The sequence below is a fragment of the Centrocercus urophasianus genome, unplaced genomic scaffold, assembly GCF_019232065.1.
Source record: "Centrocercus urophasianus isolate 14NV4802_14NV808 unplaced genomic scaffold, USGS_Curo_1.0 seq_16, whole genome shotgun sequence".
Classification (NCBI taxonomy): domain Eukaryota; kingdom Metazoa; phylum Chordata; class Aves; order Galliformes; family Phasianidae; genus Centrocercus; species Centrocercus urophasianus.
The window spans coordinates 7163868-7179687 of NW_024884711.1; the positions used below are offsets into that span (position 1 = coordinate 7163868).

At 35.9% G+C, this 15820-nt stretch overlaps 1 protein-coding gene across 3 annotated transcripts in view; it reads right to left on the bottom strand.

The window, feature by feature from the left end:
• ATP2C1 (ATPase secretory pathway Ca2+ transporting 1) overlaps positions 1-15820 on the bottom strand; it is a 45246-nt gene that overhangs the window by 941 nt on the left and 28485 nt on the right. For all 3 annotated transcript variants that reach the window (XM_042816448.1, XM_042816449.1, XM_042816447.1), the window contains 15 exons: positions 15125-15249; positions 14018-14115; positions 12576-12671; positions 12388-12477; positions 11018-11122; positions 9581-9737; positions 8137-8307; positions 7064-7161; positions 5487-5537; positions 4600-4766; positions 3981-4049; positions 3120-3236; positions 2313-2460; positions 1590-1685; positions 650-791 (listed from right to left, as the gene is read on the bottom strand). In XM_042816448.1, coding sequence (XP_042672382.1) covers positions 650-791; positions 1590-1685; positions 2313-2460; positions 3120-3236; positions 3981-4049; positions 4600-4766; positions 5487-5537; positions 7064-7161; positions 8137-8307; positions 9581-9737; positions 11018-11122; positions 12388-12477; positions 12576-12671; positions 14018-14115; positions 15125-15249 — 1730 coding nt within the window. The remainder of the gene's footprint in view (positions 1-649; positions 792-1589; positions 1686-2312; positions 2461-3119; positions 3237-3980; positions 4050-4599; positions 4767-5486; positions 5538-7063; positions 7162-8136; positions 8308-9580; positions 9738-11017; positions 11123-12387; positions 12478-12575; positions 12672-14017; positions 14116-15124; positions 15250-15820) is intronic.

Consider the following 15820-nt stretch of genomic DNA (forward strand, 5'->3'; position numbering starts at 1 on the left):
GCAGAAATGAAGCAAGAATCATTTTGCAGAACCAGACAATTAGTGTGCATAGTTCATGCACAAATCACAAGGACACACACGCTATTTCAAACTCTTAAAGCATTTCATAACACTGTTTTTATTAATACCTAGAAAAGCTAAGAACACTAAGCAACATAATTAGCTTTATACTGAAACGATATTGTCAGAAATGACACCAGGATAAAAAGACAAAGAATTATCTAAAAACACAGAATCATAGAATAGTTTGGGTTGGAAGGGACCTTTAAGATCACCTAGTTCCTTTTTGCCTGCATCAGTACTCATTAAAACTCCTAAAATATTCAAGCACTTCAGAAATCTAAGTACACAATCATCTGTTTTGTGTGCAATACGCACTTAATTATGGTTTCCAAACAAAATGTCTGAAAGTATTTTTTCCCCTCTTAAAAAGAATCAGCAGGATTGGTTTTCCTGCTGTATGCAAATAGAAAGAGCTCTTACAGAGTCACTGAACATTTAAGTTGGAAAAAACCTTTAAGATCATCAACATAACACAACCAAATCCATCACTAACCCACGTCCCTAAGCACCATGCCCACTACCACAACCCAGTGCTTCTACAAATTAATCCTTCATGTACCATTCTTTGAAAAGGAACATTTCTTACCCAAGACACTCAGGCTCTCTGTTTGGAAAACTTTCTGAAGTGGAGGAAAGTAAATGACCAATAACTGCCCCATTATAGATCCAAGGACAGCATAGCAAAACATTTTGTTACTGCAAAGTCCAATCTCAAACACAGATTTGGTCTGTAAAACAAGCAATACATTACACTGTACATGTAATTTTTATTGTCTAGACAGGAAAATAATTCATAACTTTTTTCATATCAACATTTATAAAAGTATAAAAAAAAAAAAAAAAAACAATTGTTGAATTGCTAACCTTGAAGATAATCCAAAACACGTTCTTGAGAGGATAATTTAATGGTAAGCTGAGTGCAAATCTTGCTTTCACAGTCAAGAATTTATTTATTGAGCTCACTTCTCTACAAGTGCCATGCATTAGAAGTTGCCCACTGTACGAGAAGGATGTGTTTTTGTCTACCCTGACATTCACATCAGAAAACAGACTGCAAATTAGATTAAATGTAGCAATGTGTAATTTATTCCACTAACACAAAATTTCAGACTTTGTCTTCCTTAGAACAAAAATTTAAACAGAAAGAATTCTTAAAGCACTTTTTCTTAGGCTTTCCTAGGGCTGCAAACTTTGAAAGGCCTTCAACAAGTTTCAGATTCTGAAAAAGTTACTGAACTGACAAGATTTCCAGGAAAGAAAAAACTCAACTAAGGCCACGCAGCAATACAAGGGACCATCACACTAACAGTTTTATTAGGAGTTTCCTTGCCCTTGTCAGAACACCAGCATGACTAACAAACATCATTCGTATCACAACTTGAGAACGCTAACCCTTTCACTTATTTTTACAACTCTGAAGCTTAATAGTACTTGTAAAGTACATTTGCAACAAAACACAGCAAGATCTTCCTTAGAAGGGAGGTACTGATGTAAATACTACATAAATAGCAATATTAATCACTCACCAGAGATCTAGAACTCAAAGCATTGAACATATCAAAAAATACAAAACAGGTGAAGGTCATGGTTGTATCTCGAGGTGTTATTACATTGTCTCTTAACTGCCAACAAAAAAATAAAATCGGCTTTAGCATGCTTTAATTTAAAGCTTCAGCAACTAAATGCAGTTACTGCAACAATACAAGTTCTACTAAGACATAAAAGCAAAACCATCTGCTTGCTCCAAGCTCATTCAAGAAGTCATAACAGAAATGACACACACATAATTTATAAGAACTAGATCCAAGCTGCGAAGACTTGACAAACCTTAATGCAAGCAGACAGAATACCAAGAATCCTACGATGCACTGCTAAAAGTTCAGCTTTCTTTTCTACTGGGAAAAGAAAGGCAAACAGCTGTTTCCTAACAACCTGGCTGTAAGTTTTTGTTTGGCTGTGACATTTTTTGTTTGTTTGCTTTTGCTTTTATTTGTTTGGTTTTTTTAGAGTTACTTCGCATTGGCCAAGGTTCCCCAGATGTAATTGGGATCTAGAAAAGTCTGTATTAAAAACTCTATTTCTCATTTCAACTGCTTTGAAATTCATCCTCTCTAATCTTAGTTATTATTAAATAAGCATACATATATCTTGCAACCAAGTTCATGCAAATTCTGAATTCCAAATTCCAACCGCTAGAATCAAAATGACTTCAATATGCTACCGCTTAAAGTTTTGTGTTTTTGTCATACCTCTCTCCAGAAGACGAACAGTGTTCCACACACAATAATTATTGATGACACCAGTATCTTAACAATCAAGTTTTTGGTAAGAATGCTATCCTTCAAATTTCTTGGAGGCTTCTGAATAACATCTTTATCCACAGGCTCCACCCCAAGGCTTAAAATTAAAGAAGTAGCTCAGATTTTTATCATCATAATTTGTTGCTTCTACACAAAGACTAGATTTCACAGGTGGGAAAAACAGATTTGAATCTTCTCTCTACAGCTTAATAATCACTTCATTTAAATAAGCATCTGTTATTTTCACCTTTAAAGCACTGAGTTATAAGTATCAGTAACGGGTTATATTTCAGCACTGCACTTTCAGATACCACATAATTCTGGGCTCTGTCAGACAGTACAGAATTAGTAAACAACAATCTGCAGTATTAGCAATGCCCACCCTTTCTGCTACCTTGATGACTAAGGAATTCTACTGCTAGCTCCCTTTCATTGCTCCCTCCACCGCCTATCCACAGTGAAGAAAGTCAGAGGAAGACTCTGGACAGAAGCCAGAATCTTGGATGCTGTGGATCTGTAGGTATCATGCTGCTCCCCAACCAACCACTGCTGGATACCAAAGAAAGTCAAATGAATGAACACAGAATTACACTGCAAACATTGTAATGAGAAGAAAAAAATTGCTCTGTTTCAGGAACACATCACTGAAGTTAAACACTTAACAGAGTTTCTTCTACAAGCAACCCTCTTCCTTGCTTAAGTAATTCAACCACAAACCTCTAAGAGAATTTAAAGTAAAGGTAAGCAATTACTTACCTTTGAGCTGGAGGCCCATCCATAATAATATTGATCCATAAGATCTGCATGGCATTGAGAGGATTAGGAAAGTTCATTAATGTAGCCAGTGAGATTAAAGTCAATGCTGCTATACTCCTGTTGAAAGAATTCATTTTTATAACTGTCAGCATGGAACATTTCTGAAGATCTACTGATAACTGCTTTGTAAGCAAAACTTGATGTATTTAAGAGTACATATAGATTTTGATTACTTCAATCACAACTACCATAATTCTAACTTTAAAAGGTGAGAATATAATAGAATGGAACAACTGGAAGGGACTTTGAAAGACCATCCAAGTCCAATTCCTTGCTCACCTTAGGGCCAACCAGAAGCTAAGGCATGTTATTGAAGGCACTGTCCAAATGCCTCTTGAGCATTGCCAGGCATGAGGAATCAACCTCCTTGATGGGAAACCTGTCTAAGTGCTTGACCACCCTCAGGGTAAAGACATTTTTTCCCATGTTCAGTCTGAGTATCCTCTGACACAGCTCTGTGCCACCACTTGTTTAAAGAAGCACCAAGGTAGTGCTATCCTGTTTCTGTGCATCCTCTCATTTACTGACTTTTCACTTTTTAACAGGAAAAACTATAATAGAGGTCTGCTTACTGAACTATTTTCTGAACCTCTGAAAATGAAACAAACCACCAAGTACAAAATAATAAAAATTCAATCCTAATATTATTTTGCCATTATGACCACTGATATTTTCGAGTACAGTCTATCAGCACGTGAAATCTAAAATGTTCATATGAGTTCATATTTGCTTTGTGAGGCTGTGGTTCAATCACAATGAGGTTAGAACCTTCCAATATTGTCAACAATGCTTCAGACTTACGTGCTCAGTTGAAATCTAACAAAATTTTTTATGTTATTATAAATTCCTTTACCCTCTTCAATGGCAGACCTGCAATTAAAAACAAAGACCATACCACTAAAGGCTACTGCAACAAAGCTTAAAACAAATGAAGAAAGTGTGTTATTTCTACTAATTTAAGCACAAACACAAATGTCAAGAAAAGAGTGGAGTTGAAGTTCTTTGACAGTCACTGTACTTTACTGTAAGATCAATTACAATGTTCTTATTTTGGCTGCTTTCAAAATGAAATGTCAATAGAAAAATTTCCTCCTTTTAAGACTCGCATCATCACTGATGCTGCTTCCAGAATCAAGGTAGATAATTAAAAAATACAAACAAATGACACACATTTTCCAGAAATGACAAAAATGGAGAATGAGTTCAGAAGACCATGTATCCTTATCGCACCAGAATGAAATATGTACAGACTATTTTTTCATCCTCTGGTACATGCTGCACTTTGCCAACACAATGACAACAGCAAGGAAGTGATTTCTAATACCTGGGACAAGTATACTCTGCTGCAAAAAGCCTTCCTCCTTTCCTTACTCAGGCAGTGTTTCATTAAAACTACATAGCACAGTGCATCAATACCTACATTATTGTCTGAAAATCATCATCCACGAGGATCATATCTGCTGCCTCTTTACAAACATCTGTTCCGGTTTGTCCCATTGCTACACCAATATCTGCAGCCTTCAGAGCAACAGCATCATTCACTCCATCTCCTGTCATAGCTACTACTGCACCATTATTTTGCAGGGACTAAAGAAAGGGAAAAAACATAAACCAGAGATTGAAATAGCCTATCCTATATAATTTTTCTAAATACAATGGTTTGTGGTTTTCCCAAAAGAATTATTTCAACATAAAATCCTGAAAAAGTACAACTGTTTGTATCTTAACTAATTTCTTATACAAGATTTTACATCACATTTTAGATCATATATTCAATCTAGATTTGAAAGCTAGGATATATAGAATCTTAATGCTATGGCCCTTTCATAATTCTCAAAACATTCTAACTGTCTTTTAATATTTGACTTCCTATTCTTTGTTGATAATTAATACGAGAATTAGAACTATTGGAAAAGCACATCCCTCTTTTTGTTAGCTTTGTTTTTTATCTTCCAAATGGAAGCATTACCTCAGACACGACTTGAAATTCATGCCGTTTTATTGCTTAATTTCTGCTTCTCAGAAGTAGCAGAAATATGGCTCCCTCAAGTTCCCACTCGATTCAACTGCAATGCGACAAAATCTCCAACTCCCAGCTCCCACCATATAACAAACTGATGCTGCCTACCAGCAGTTGCACAGCCCTCGTGGACATTACATGCTTTTTTCAAGTCATATTTTCAGATGTACTTCACTTTCTTTCCTGGTTTCAACCAGATGCTCTGCAGCACGTTATACTTTAAGTACGCGCACTACAAACAGTGCTCACAGCCACTGTCCAGCAACGCAGCCACCTGTGAGACATACCTTAATGATTTTTAATTTATGTCGGGGACTGGCTCTGTAAAATACTGCAACCTGTTAGGAGCACAACGAAGAAGGAAAAAAACTGAGAAGAACTGTGTAAGATACGGTAAAGCTAGAGGATAAAAGCATATTGTCTGAGGCCAACTATGCCCTTGTTTATTTTGAGGCCGAAGCATCACTGAAACATGTTTTCATTACAGTGACATCATCAACTCAAGGGATGACTTAAAGGTAAACAAAGTTGGTGCTACTTACTTCAAGACAGAACATGCAATTTTACAGCCCTCTGAAATAATGAAGCAACTGAGATATAATGGCTTGCTACTGGGCTTCTTGACTAAATTAATGAAGACAACAAAAGGCAAGCAGCTCAGGAAATTTCAATTTTGCTATTTTATATAGCACAGCATTAACACATTGAACTTTTGACTAATGAAAATTCTATGAGAAGAAATTATTATTCGTCACTGTTTTTTCTACCTCTCGTCTACTCTGTAAATTAATTTGACTAAGTGGAATTCAGTTTTTAAACAAGTTCCACGTTGAAGTTAGACTTCTCAGCAGACTCATTAGACTGTACTTCACTGGTTGATTTTACTCAATTCCTAATAAGATTTTAAGTACATGCTGGAAATCCAACTGGGTCTCAGGCCAAATGTGCACAAAGTAATTTTGTTGCTTTTTCTTGTTATTTAATGTGAACAGCCTGTAAGAACAAGTATTACCAAATAAACATGGGGTTTTTTGGTGAGTCATCAAGACACAAAGCTTTCCAGTGAATGTGTTCAAATCAGATACGTATTTCTTAATTGTACTGGCTTTTGGCTTAGTTGCATTGCTAAAGCTGCAGCCTAATTTTGCAAACTAAGCAGAATTCTGAAAACTTGTATACATTTTGCAACAGAGACAAGCACGAAGCTCAATTACATTTGATTATGACTATACGTTTACCATGATGACACTAGTGAATGCATTTAGTTACTTAGTAAGAAAAAGGTATTGAAGCAGTCAACATAACAAGTAGATCTCTCAAAATTCTTAACTAGTGGCTTCAGATCAATCAGAAATCATTTAAGATTCAGATAGCTATTCTTATGAATTCCAAAAGGACAGACTGAAGGAACAGAAAATTGTAAAGTTATATAAAAGTACTCAAAGAACTAAAATGGTCTAACAATACAAAAGTGTTAATATAAAAATATAAAAATGGTGCTCACTGAAAGGTGACAAAATGGAAGCTCCAATACTGGTGCTAAAAGATTTAAAAACATATATACAAAAGAGAAACTGACAATCTGAAGCATCAAAGAGGAATGAAAGAAATAAAGACCGAACTCACTAAAAAGATAATCCCATGAGTTGAAAGAAATGAATCTTGCTACAATCTTCTGTCAAAGATTTGTTTGACCTGGGACAGCTTCCATGTTCAGTACTAAAAGCCTTTGGTAATTTACTGTAACAGTATTTCCATTACTGGAATCTCAGAAGTTACATTTCAGCTTTCCACAGATAAAAGCATTTCTCAATACAAAATATATCTTTTACTGCATTTCAGTGCATAGCATATTACTACAAACCTTGGGTGTTATTTGAGAAAGCTGCTGGATATCCAGATCATCTATTTCTTCTCCAGAGATTGCCTGTGAATTTTTGGAATACAGTCCTAGTCGACTAGCTGGAAACAGATAATAGAAGAGGTATTATAATAACTAACACTTAAAACAAACAGTAAGCAGCCAGTTACTTTTTTAAACTATTATTTTCTGCACTATTTCAGATTTTAAATGCCCACAGCACAGCATCCTAACACTACTGATTCAGTATACTGAGATAAAAGTGAACATTCGAGAAACACCTGCACTATGAAGTCTGTTCTAATCAGGTATTTATTTCCATTAAAGTTTTCAGGTCAAGGTCTGTATCTTATTGTGTCAGGCACAATCTAAACATAAGAGCCCACTCCTGCCCAGAGAATTTACAATTCAAAAGTAACAGGACAGAAAATGAGAAATAAGATGGAGATGTGCACAACTCTCAGATACAAAATCACAACTGATAAAGTACTGCTAACTTCAAGATGTACTTCTACGTGCACAATCCACTTTTTCCACTACTGTCCTGTACAAAAAGGATCTATATTCTGGCTAGCATATTCTATTACAAAAACAAGTTTGTTTAAATATTCATTTAGTTTAAACATTTACTAGCAATACTTAAACTTCAAACTTAGTCACATGAACAAAACTGGATTGGGAAAGCACTGAAGCACCACGTTCATCATAAATATTGTCAGCAACTGTTTTAGTTTCTCCCTGTTGCTATAAGACAGTCATCCAAAGCTGATGGTAGGGAAGGTCGCTTTGGTGAGAACCAGAAATCAGGCATGTTGCAACAATGTAGTAAGAAAAAACATATACATAGTTTAAAATAGCAAAACGTCACAAATCACCAAATGAGAAAGACTGTATTTTAGCAGAAATGAAAGTGCCACACCAGACTAGTTCTATCCTAATTGCACTGTGTCATGTGTTAAGGCAATACACAGAACTCAGAAATACTAAAGATTCAATAACCATATTTCATACCTATTATCTAGGCACTGTCAACACAGAAAACAAGTGAAAAATGGAAAGCAGATGACTATTCATACCAATGGCAACTGCAGTCTCCTGTGAATCTCCAGTAATCATTTTTATTGCAACTCCCGACATTATAAGTGTAGTAACAGCTTCTTTCACACCAGTTCGTGGAGGATCAATTATTCCCACAAGTCCCAAAAAGGTCATCTGCCCTAACTCAGGACCAGAAGCTAAAGCCAGAACTTTCAGGAAACAAAGAAAAAATAAGTTAGGATTTGAAAATAACATTTCCACCAACATCTAAAACAACTGCTAGTATTTGTTTTACAAAATTAAAACTAAATAGCACATAACTATATCAACCAAAGGCCTCAGTACTGAAAGCCTTTATGAGTAGCTTCATTCATCTGAGTATTCCACTTGAAATCAACCCAACAAGAGTAAACGTTCACAAATCAGACTTAATTGAACTTATAAGTTAGAATAAAGCAACAAATAAGGATTGCTATTTCTTCTTAAACACTGGCAGCAATGTCTGTTGTCGTAGCACATAGTACAGAAGTCACTATTAAACACAGGTTTTTCGTGTTTTCAAGAGATCTTTCCCATTTATTCACAGCTTAGAACATTTTTGCTTCCACTGTGTGAAAAGGAAAAGATCATCTAGTTTTGGTGGTTTCTCTGTACACAAACAGTCTTTTATACCAGATGACAAAGGGAAGATTGGTTAAAAACAAAACAAAACAGAAAATAAACATACATTTTCTTTATTTAAATAGAGACATATTTTATTGACTACATGCCAAATATTTTCTGGAATGTCTTTTTTACAGTAGGAATCTGAAGAAAACAGGCACAAAGAGATACCACTACTCCTTGTGAAACCTCTCAGTTTCTAATCATTTGTATCCTAGGGCTTTCCTGTGCCATAAAGTACCCATACTGCCACATTTAGAACATCTGAATTAACAACCTGCAGGTCTCTTTACAGAAATCAAAGACAATTATGGCATCCCAAATAATGGTTTGCCCACAACCACTTCCAATCAATCATCTTCTGAAAAATACTTGCAGCTATATTTAAAACTCAAACAGTCTGCTAATATAAAATGTAATCTTAATGGCATCTTCTGACTTGCAATCAATCACTTATGCTAGCCTAACTCACAAAGGTGCCAGGAATCAAAGAGAAAAATGAACACACTCATATTAGAAATAAATTTTAAAAAAAAAAAATCTATGAGATATGGAAGATGCCAAGTGACAATGTGTTTTTCAGTTGTTATGGTTGCAAGCAGCAGTTCCTTTTCTTACCTGCTGGAATTTAATCAATGTTAATATGCAAACCTTAAATACATCACCTGCATTCCACTTCTCCATTTTAATGAAAAATTAACCAACACAGTGACGCTTCTTGAACAATAAAAAATCTTGTATCTGAATAATATTTTAATTGGAACAAGCAAGCAGTACCATTTAAAAAATAATTACCCCCAGACACTGAAACACTCTTACCCCTAAGTCCTGCAGAGCCCATAGATGTCTTCTCTTGCTGGTATTGCTCTCTCTGTTGCTGAACAAGAGGTAGGGTTTGCCCCTTACAGTTATATGATGTACAATACCTAATGACTTGTTCGTAAGCACCTTTCATGAAGCAAACCTCTGGTTTGTCCTAAAATAGAAAGGAATTATGTAAATATGTGTGTCTGCATAAACAAATACATATATGCACATCTGTAAGAATGCCTTATCTATACTTTTCTGAAAAGTGTTCAGAACATGTAATGCAAATGAAAGTTGCACTTTGAAGCAACAAAAACCCCCCAAAAAAACCCAAAAAATGAACCCCAAATTGAACCCCAAAAAATTTGAAGTATCTGTATAAAGGATAAAGGAGTGTTAACACCAAAATAGCTAAGCTAATCATCAATAGCTTATTATTTCAGTAGACATCACTCACATGATATATTGTGGGGTCACAGTTTATAAACCAAAGAGGCCGTTCAAAGGACAGCATTCAAACCTACACAGTACATTAGACCTGAAAGACCCCTAGCTCATCACCTGACCATCTGTCTTTCTCCACAGGTCATTAAGTATATCACCTTCATCCCTGTACCCCAAATAACAGCTCTAGCATTTTCCAGAAAGCAAGCTAGCCTTGGTGGTACAAAGGGACTGCAGATTCACTGTCTATCTTGAACATTTATTCCAACGTTAAATCAACTTATCGCTTCCCTTCCTCCCTTCTCCGTTAAGAACTGCTGCTTCAGCTCAATTTCCAATCACTGATTCTCATCTTCTGTTCCCTGTTGCGCTATAAAGGCTCTTTTAATACACTTATTTTCTCTCCTTGAAGGTGTTTATGCACAGTAGTCAAGACAGTTCAATTTTTCTGATAGGCTTAACTGACAGAGCTCTAATTCCACTGCACTTTCTTAGCCTTCAAATAATTTATGCTCCTTTTAAAATTGTTTCCAATTTTTCAGCAATCTTTTAGAAATGCTAATACCAAAACACATCAGACACAGTAAATCATATAGAAAAAAAAATCATCTAGCAATTCCTGCTCACTCAAGAAATTCTTGATTATTCAACACCTACACATTTCTTCTTGCTCTTAATTCTGTATGTAACTGAAACAGCAGAAGTTTAACAGACTTGCTTTAAATATTTGATGAGTACAGAGAAAGAAGAAAAGTCAATTCAAAGTTTCAGATATCAAAATACTTAGCATTATTTCTCAATATGCCTTTTATGGAAAGAATTTCTTGGCCTTCTTATTTTCCATTTCAGAGCTTGAAACTGAAATTAGATAATCAAACCATATTCCCAGGACTGCATCTTACCACCAGCTTGCCACAATCTCTCAAGTGAAAAATGAGGACGTTAAATAGAGTACGTAATGGTTCTACAGAGCCAGTGTGCAAGGAACCTGTGAATCCAGTTTACCTGCTGTGTTCTGTGAACACATTTAACTGCCATCCATTTCTGCTCTGAGCTGAAGGGATATTCAGCCTTCCTTATATAGTCCTCCTGGAGCCCATCTAAACCCATCTGTATAAGATAGAAAAAGCACCATAACGTAAGCACCTTTCTTTTCCAAACAGCTAAGCATTTTGTTGTGACTTGTTAACAGTAAGAAAAGAAATCTTCAAAGTTGCTTATCAGCACACTGTTCTCATTAGACAAACTTCTGAAAAACAAGCCCGCAATGAATCCAGTACCTTCCTTCAGACTTCAGCATAAGTTAGAACTTTTCTGTTTTCTTTCATTCAAGGACTTTGAAAAACCTTGTAGATTATATGTATGACAAAACACATTTAAAACAGCAATGCTTTTTTTTTTAATATCTATATAATTTCTCCGCTAGAAGGGTCTAGAATATTATTATAAAAGGCTGTAGCAGAGTTGGGAGGAGGCAAGACAGCCGTTTAAAGTTCAAATGATCCAATCTGAAAGGATTTTTCAAAAATCATCATCAGTATCCCCCAAAGGTTTAAAACCAACCACAAAGAGTTCAGACAAAATGCATTTCATTCTTCCCACAAAACGCATCTTGCAGAATTTCATGCTCTACCCTGAACCAAGTCTGAGTGCTGATTAAAGCGGCCACCTGCCATAAGCCATTCTCAGTATTTAGAGCCTCACAACTCTTTCACTACCATCCATTCCAGCAACAGATGTGAAACATCTCTCTTCTCTCTTTCTTTAGGGTCTTGCCATAACAACATCCCATTAGTCCTTTACAGTCAAAGACTGGAGAATTGGAATGAATCTCAGCAAGGCGATAAATCTCAGTCCTCAGTTGCATGGGGAGAAAACAACTGGGACACACTCAGCTTTGAACGCTTCTGAGTTTATTCATCATCACAGAAAAAAACAAGTACTAAAATGTCTTGCCATGCTTCTCAGAAGCTACAGCACGTGTCATAGCATAAAAATAACATTTAACCAGCATTCACAATTCAAACTGCTTGCTCCCAGCACTTAAAAGCACTGCAAATACTACAGACACCAATGTGTCCATCATCAGGTTCTTACTGCTTCTGATGACACAACCAACACTCAACAGGTAAACTAGCCTCTGGTGAGCAAAATGACAGCACTGCATACAAAAAGATGACAGATTTTACTTCAGTTCCAAATAACTTAACTTCCTATTATCTTTCAGAATGCCCAAAGACTTCCAGCAGATAAGAAGCACAGGAGATAAGCAGTTGTAATGCAAATCTAGTAGTCAAAAATGAAGGGAAAATTGATGAAAACAACACCTTTATTTCTACACACCTGCCATAAACCAAAAATTACCAAACACCCACCTTCATTGCAAGTGCAATTAAAGCCCCTTCAGTTGGCTTCCCCATTAAGGTGTCGTTTCTTATCAGAGCATCATTGCAGACACAGCCAGCCTAGATGATGATGAAGAAATGGGAACACAGCATAAATGTTGTGTACAGTTCTTACTCCATCATCAACTAAAAGCCACCTTTTTGTTCCAGTATCTCACCTCAACAATTTTGCTAACAGATGGGTTGTTATAACCATGAATAACTTCACCATCAAGCATCACATCTCCAAACCTGTTATAACCTACCCCGGTAACCTGTAAGACAAAGAGCCAAAAGCAGTACATAAAACAGTTTGTGAACCCAGTGAAAATTACATTAATCCCAGATTTTCACTATGAAATACAGAAAACTGAAAGCAAAGCCATTCATTACGATGGATTTTACCCAATATGGACTCTCCTATTAAGTATCTAATGTAGCAGGCACTAGATCAGGGAAAAAAAATCTGAGGGCAACTAAGTTCTTCCATGAAATATACCGGATGCTAATTTCCAGAAATGTAGCAATGTTGTTCCTTAGCATAAATAAATGCAGTGTATGTTGTCTCCTTACTTAATTAGGACATGTTTTTTTTTTTTCCTTCCTCCTTCTTTCTTCTGCTTTCTCATTTTTTCCTCCCATTCCCTGCTACCCTGGTTAATAATGCATACCCCTGCAGGGGAATGGAAGTACACATCTGAGTCCTACTTTCATGATGCAGGAAGAAGAAAATCGTACTTGAATGGCCTCTCAGCTGAGACTTCAGAAGTGTTAAATGCAGTTTAATGCAGAACGTTAACGCAGAAATTGTATTTTTATTGCATAAAATGTGGGAATCCAGCTAGAATCCCAAAAAGTCCTCAAGTCTACAGCATTAACAGGTAGCATGTTTAACAGCTACTTCAAATTCTCTTTCCCTTAGGAAAAGGGAAATGATTTAATATCACTATAAACAAATTATGCTCGGAATAAAGAAAAAAGATAATTACAGCATTCCTACAAAATTTGAAGAATGGAAACTAAGTGCCAGGCAAATACAGGTAAGTAACACAAAGAATTAAAAACACCCAGTATTTATTCTCATAAAAGTTAGTGACAAGGTCTCCCCATTAACTACAGTGTCAATAAAACCCTATGCATGAGGAATCTGAAAAGTTTAGAACTTGTTTGAAACAGTACACTCATTTTGAAGGGTTTACACAATACGTTAACTTTTAGCCCAAATCTGGATTCTCCTGCTATTTTAAATGTTCTTAATGTTTAATTTTCATTTTTATGCACCTGCAGCAGCAAAACATACTAAAGAAGAACATCAAATCTTTGTACTGCATCTCAGCATCATTATGACATGCAGCCATCAAGAGATTAAGAATCTTATATATTATACAAGAAAGAAAACAAACCTAAACCCTTCTGTAACTACAGAACACTTGGATAATACAGCTTCAAATCTAAATGAACGAAAGAACAGAATTAGCCAGAAATCAAGGAAGTAAGATTTGATACAACAAATTTACACTACCCTAATTAATGCTTTACAAACAGTATAATCAAGAGTATTTGAGCTGATAAATGCAGTGAAGTAAAAGCAAAATTTAGATCTAACAGTCTGACTACATACCTCAGCATGCTGCCCATCTGATGTGAAAATATGAGTAACCGTCATCTCATTCTTTGTCAGAGTCCCAGTTTTATCTGAACAAATTACATTGCAACACCCTAAAATAATCAAACAGCACTGGTAAGACAAGGCCTATTTAGAGTAAGTGAGTAGCTAACAAGAACAAATTTCTAGAAATACTGCAGCTGTCTCTATGAAGAAAAAAAAAAACAAGATGTGATTCAACAATGACAGGCAATTTTCAACTGCTTATGAATATCTGTACAAGGTTCCTTACAGATTTGCCTGATAAATCAAAAAAGGTAGTCAAAATCCCAAATTTGTAAGTTGCCTCAAGTGCTTCCATTCATTACCTCCTTAATTTTCCTCCAGTGCATCTCAAACTATTACCAAAATCTCTATTGACACTCCTAGCAGCATTCTTTCATAGATAAGGTGTGACTTGCTACTACAGCAGCAATTTTTAATGAGACTGAAAATGATTACAGAAATATGGAAATACATACATGCTGTTTTAACTCAGGAAAAGTACTTTGAAAGAGCATTGCAGTGTTTTGGCATTCCTGGACCCAGGACACAAAATGTTTCTGAAGTCATTTTAAAAGACGAAAGCTTAAGTTTTAGCACGAACACTGTAACAACCTTAAGGTGCATTATTATAACATTTTTTATAATATTTAAGCTTGGATTTGCTTCCAGCTGAAAATAATGTTCCCGAATTCACACCAAGAAGTTGGTTTAAAAATCATTTCCCAAATCTGTTATTTGACAGGAACGTTTTTGAGCAAACTAAAAATACTTCCACTGAAGTATTTTCACTGTTCTACCACAAACCAAGAGTTCTCCATACATCTAACTACACATGCAGATTCGAGTACTGAATGCCCTTAGTTTGACATGCAATTAATCAACGGGCTGACAGCTGCAATTAAAACATAGTGGTTATAGGGCACACAACTCATGTAAAAGGCATTCAGTTTAGAAATGATACACCATACTGCCAGCAAATAAGAATACTTGCTTTATTTTTACCATTGGCCATTAACATTCTAGTTGATTTCCTATGATTTATGTCAAAATACCATCTCAGAGCTAGTCCTGTCATACCTAAAGTTTCAACAATAGGCAGTTTCTTTACAATAGCCCGTTTCTTCACCATTCTCATCACACCAAGGGCCAGCGTCACGGTTACAACAATTGGGAGCCCCTCAGGAATTGCAGCTACAGCCAAACTGAAACAAAAACAAATGCACAAATATCTTGTCTTAGAACCTCATAGATAAACACACGGCACAGATGTATTCACAGCTGAGAACAGTGCTTCTACAGCTATCTGTTAGTGGAAGCTAAAAGCAAAAGGAACCAGCTGTCATTTGATTCTAACCATACATCACTCATTAAGGCACACTTTGAAGACAGTAACAACATGCAATGGCTTAGACACTTCAACTCAAGCAAATGTAGTTGGGGGGGGAAAAAAATTGTACATCTGTTTTGGATATAGAAAACTAGTTTTCTGAAAAGCAGGCCAGGATGTGAAGAGTCAGTGTGGTCAGCACTGGAGAGAACTGGAAAAAGATCACTTCTAGTGCCCAGTGATCCACAGCTACCACTTTCAGATTGAACTATGGCAGCATGACAAGTGTTGGAATAGCACAGAATTTTGTTAAAAAAATTAAAAATAATTGACAGTAGTGTAAATGAAATTGCAGTATTTCACACAGTGCTTGAAGTTGCAGTTTTCATTGACCCTTTTTATTTAAAACAAAAAAAAGCCCAAACACTTAAATGTCCCGTAGATCC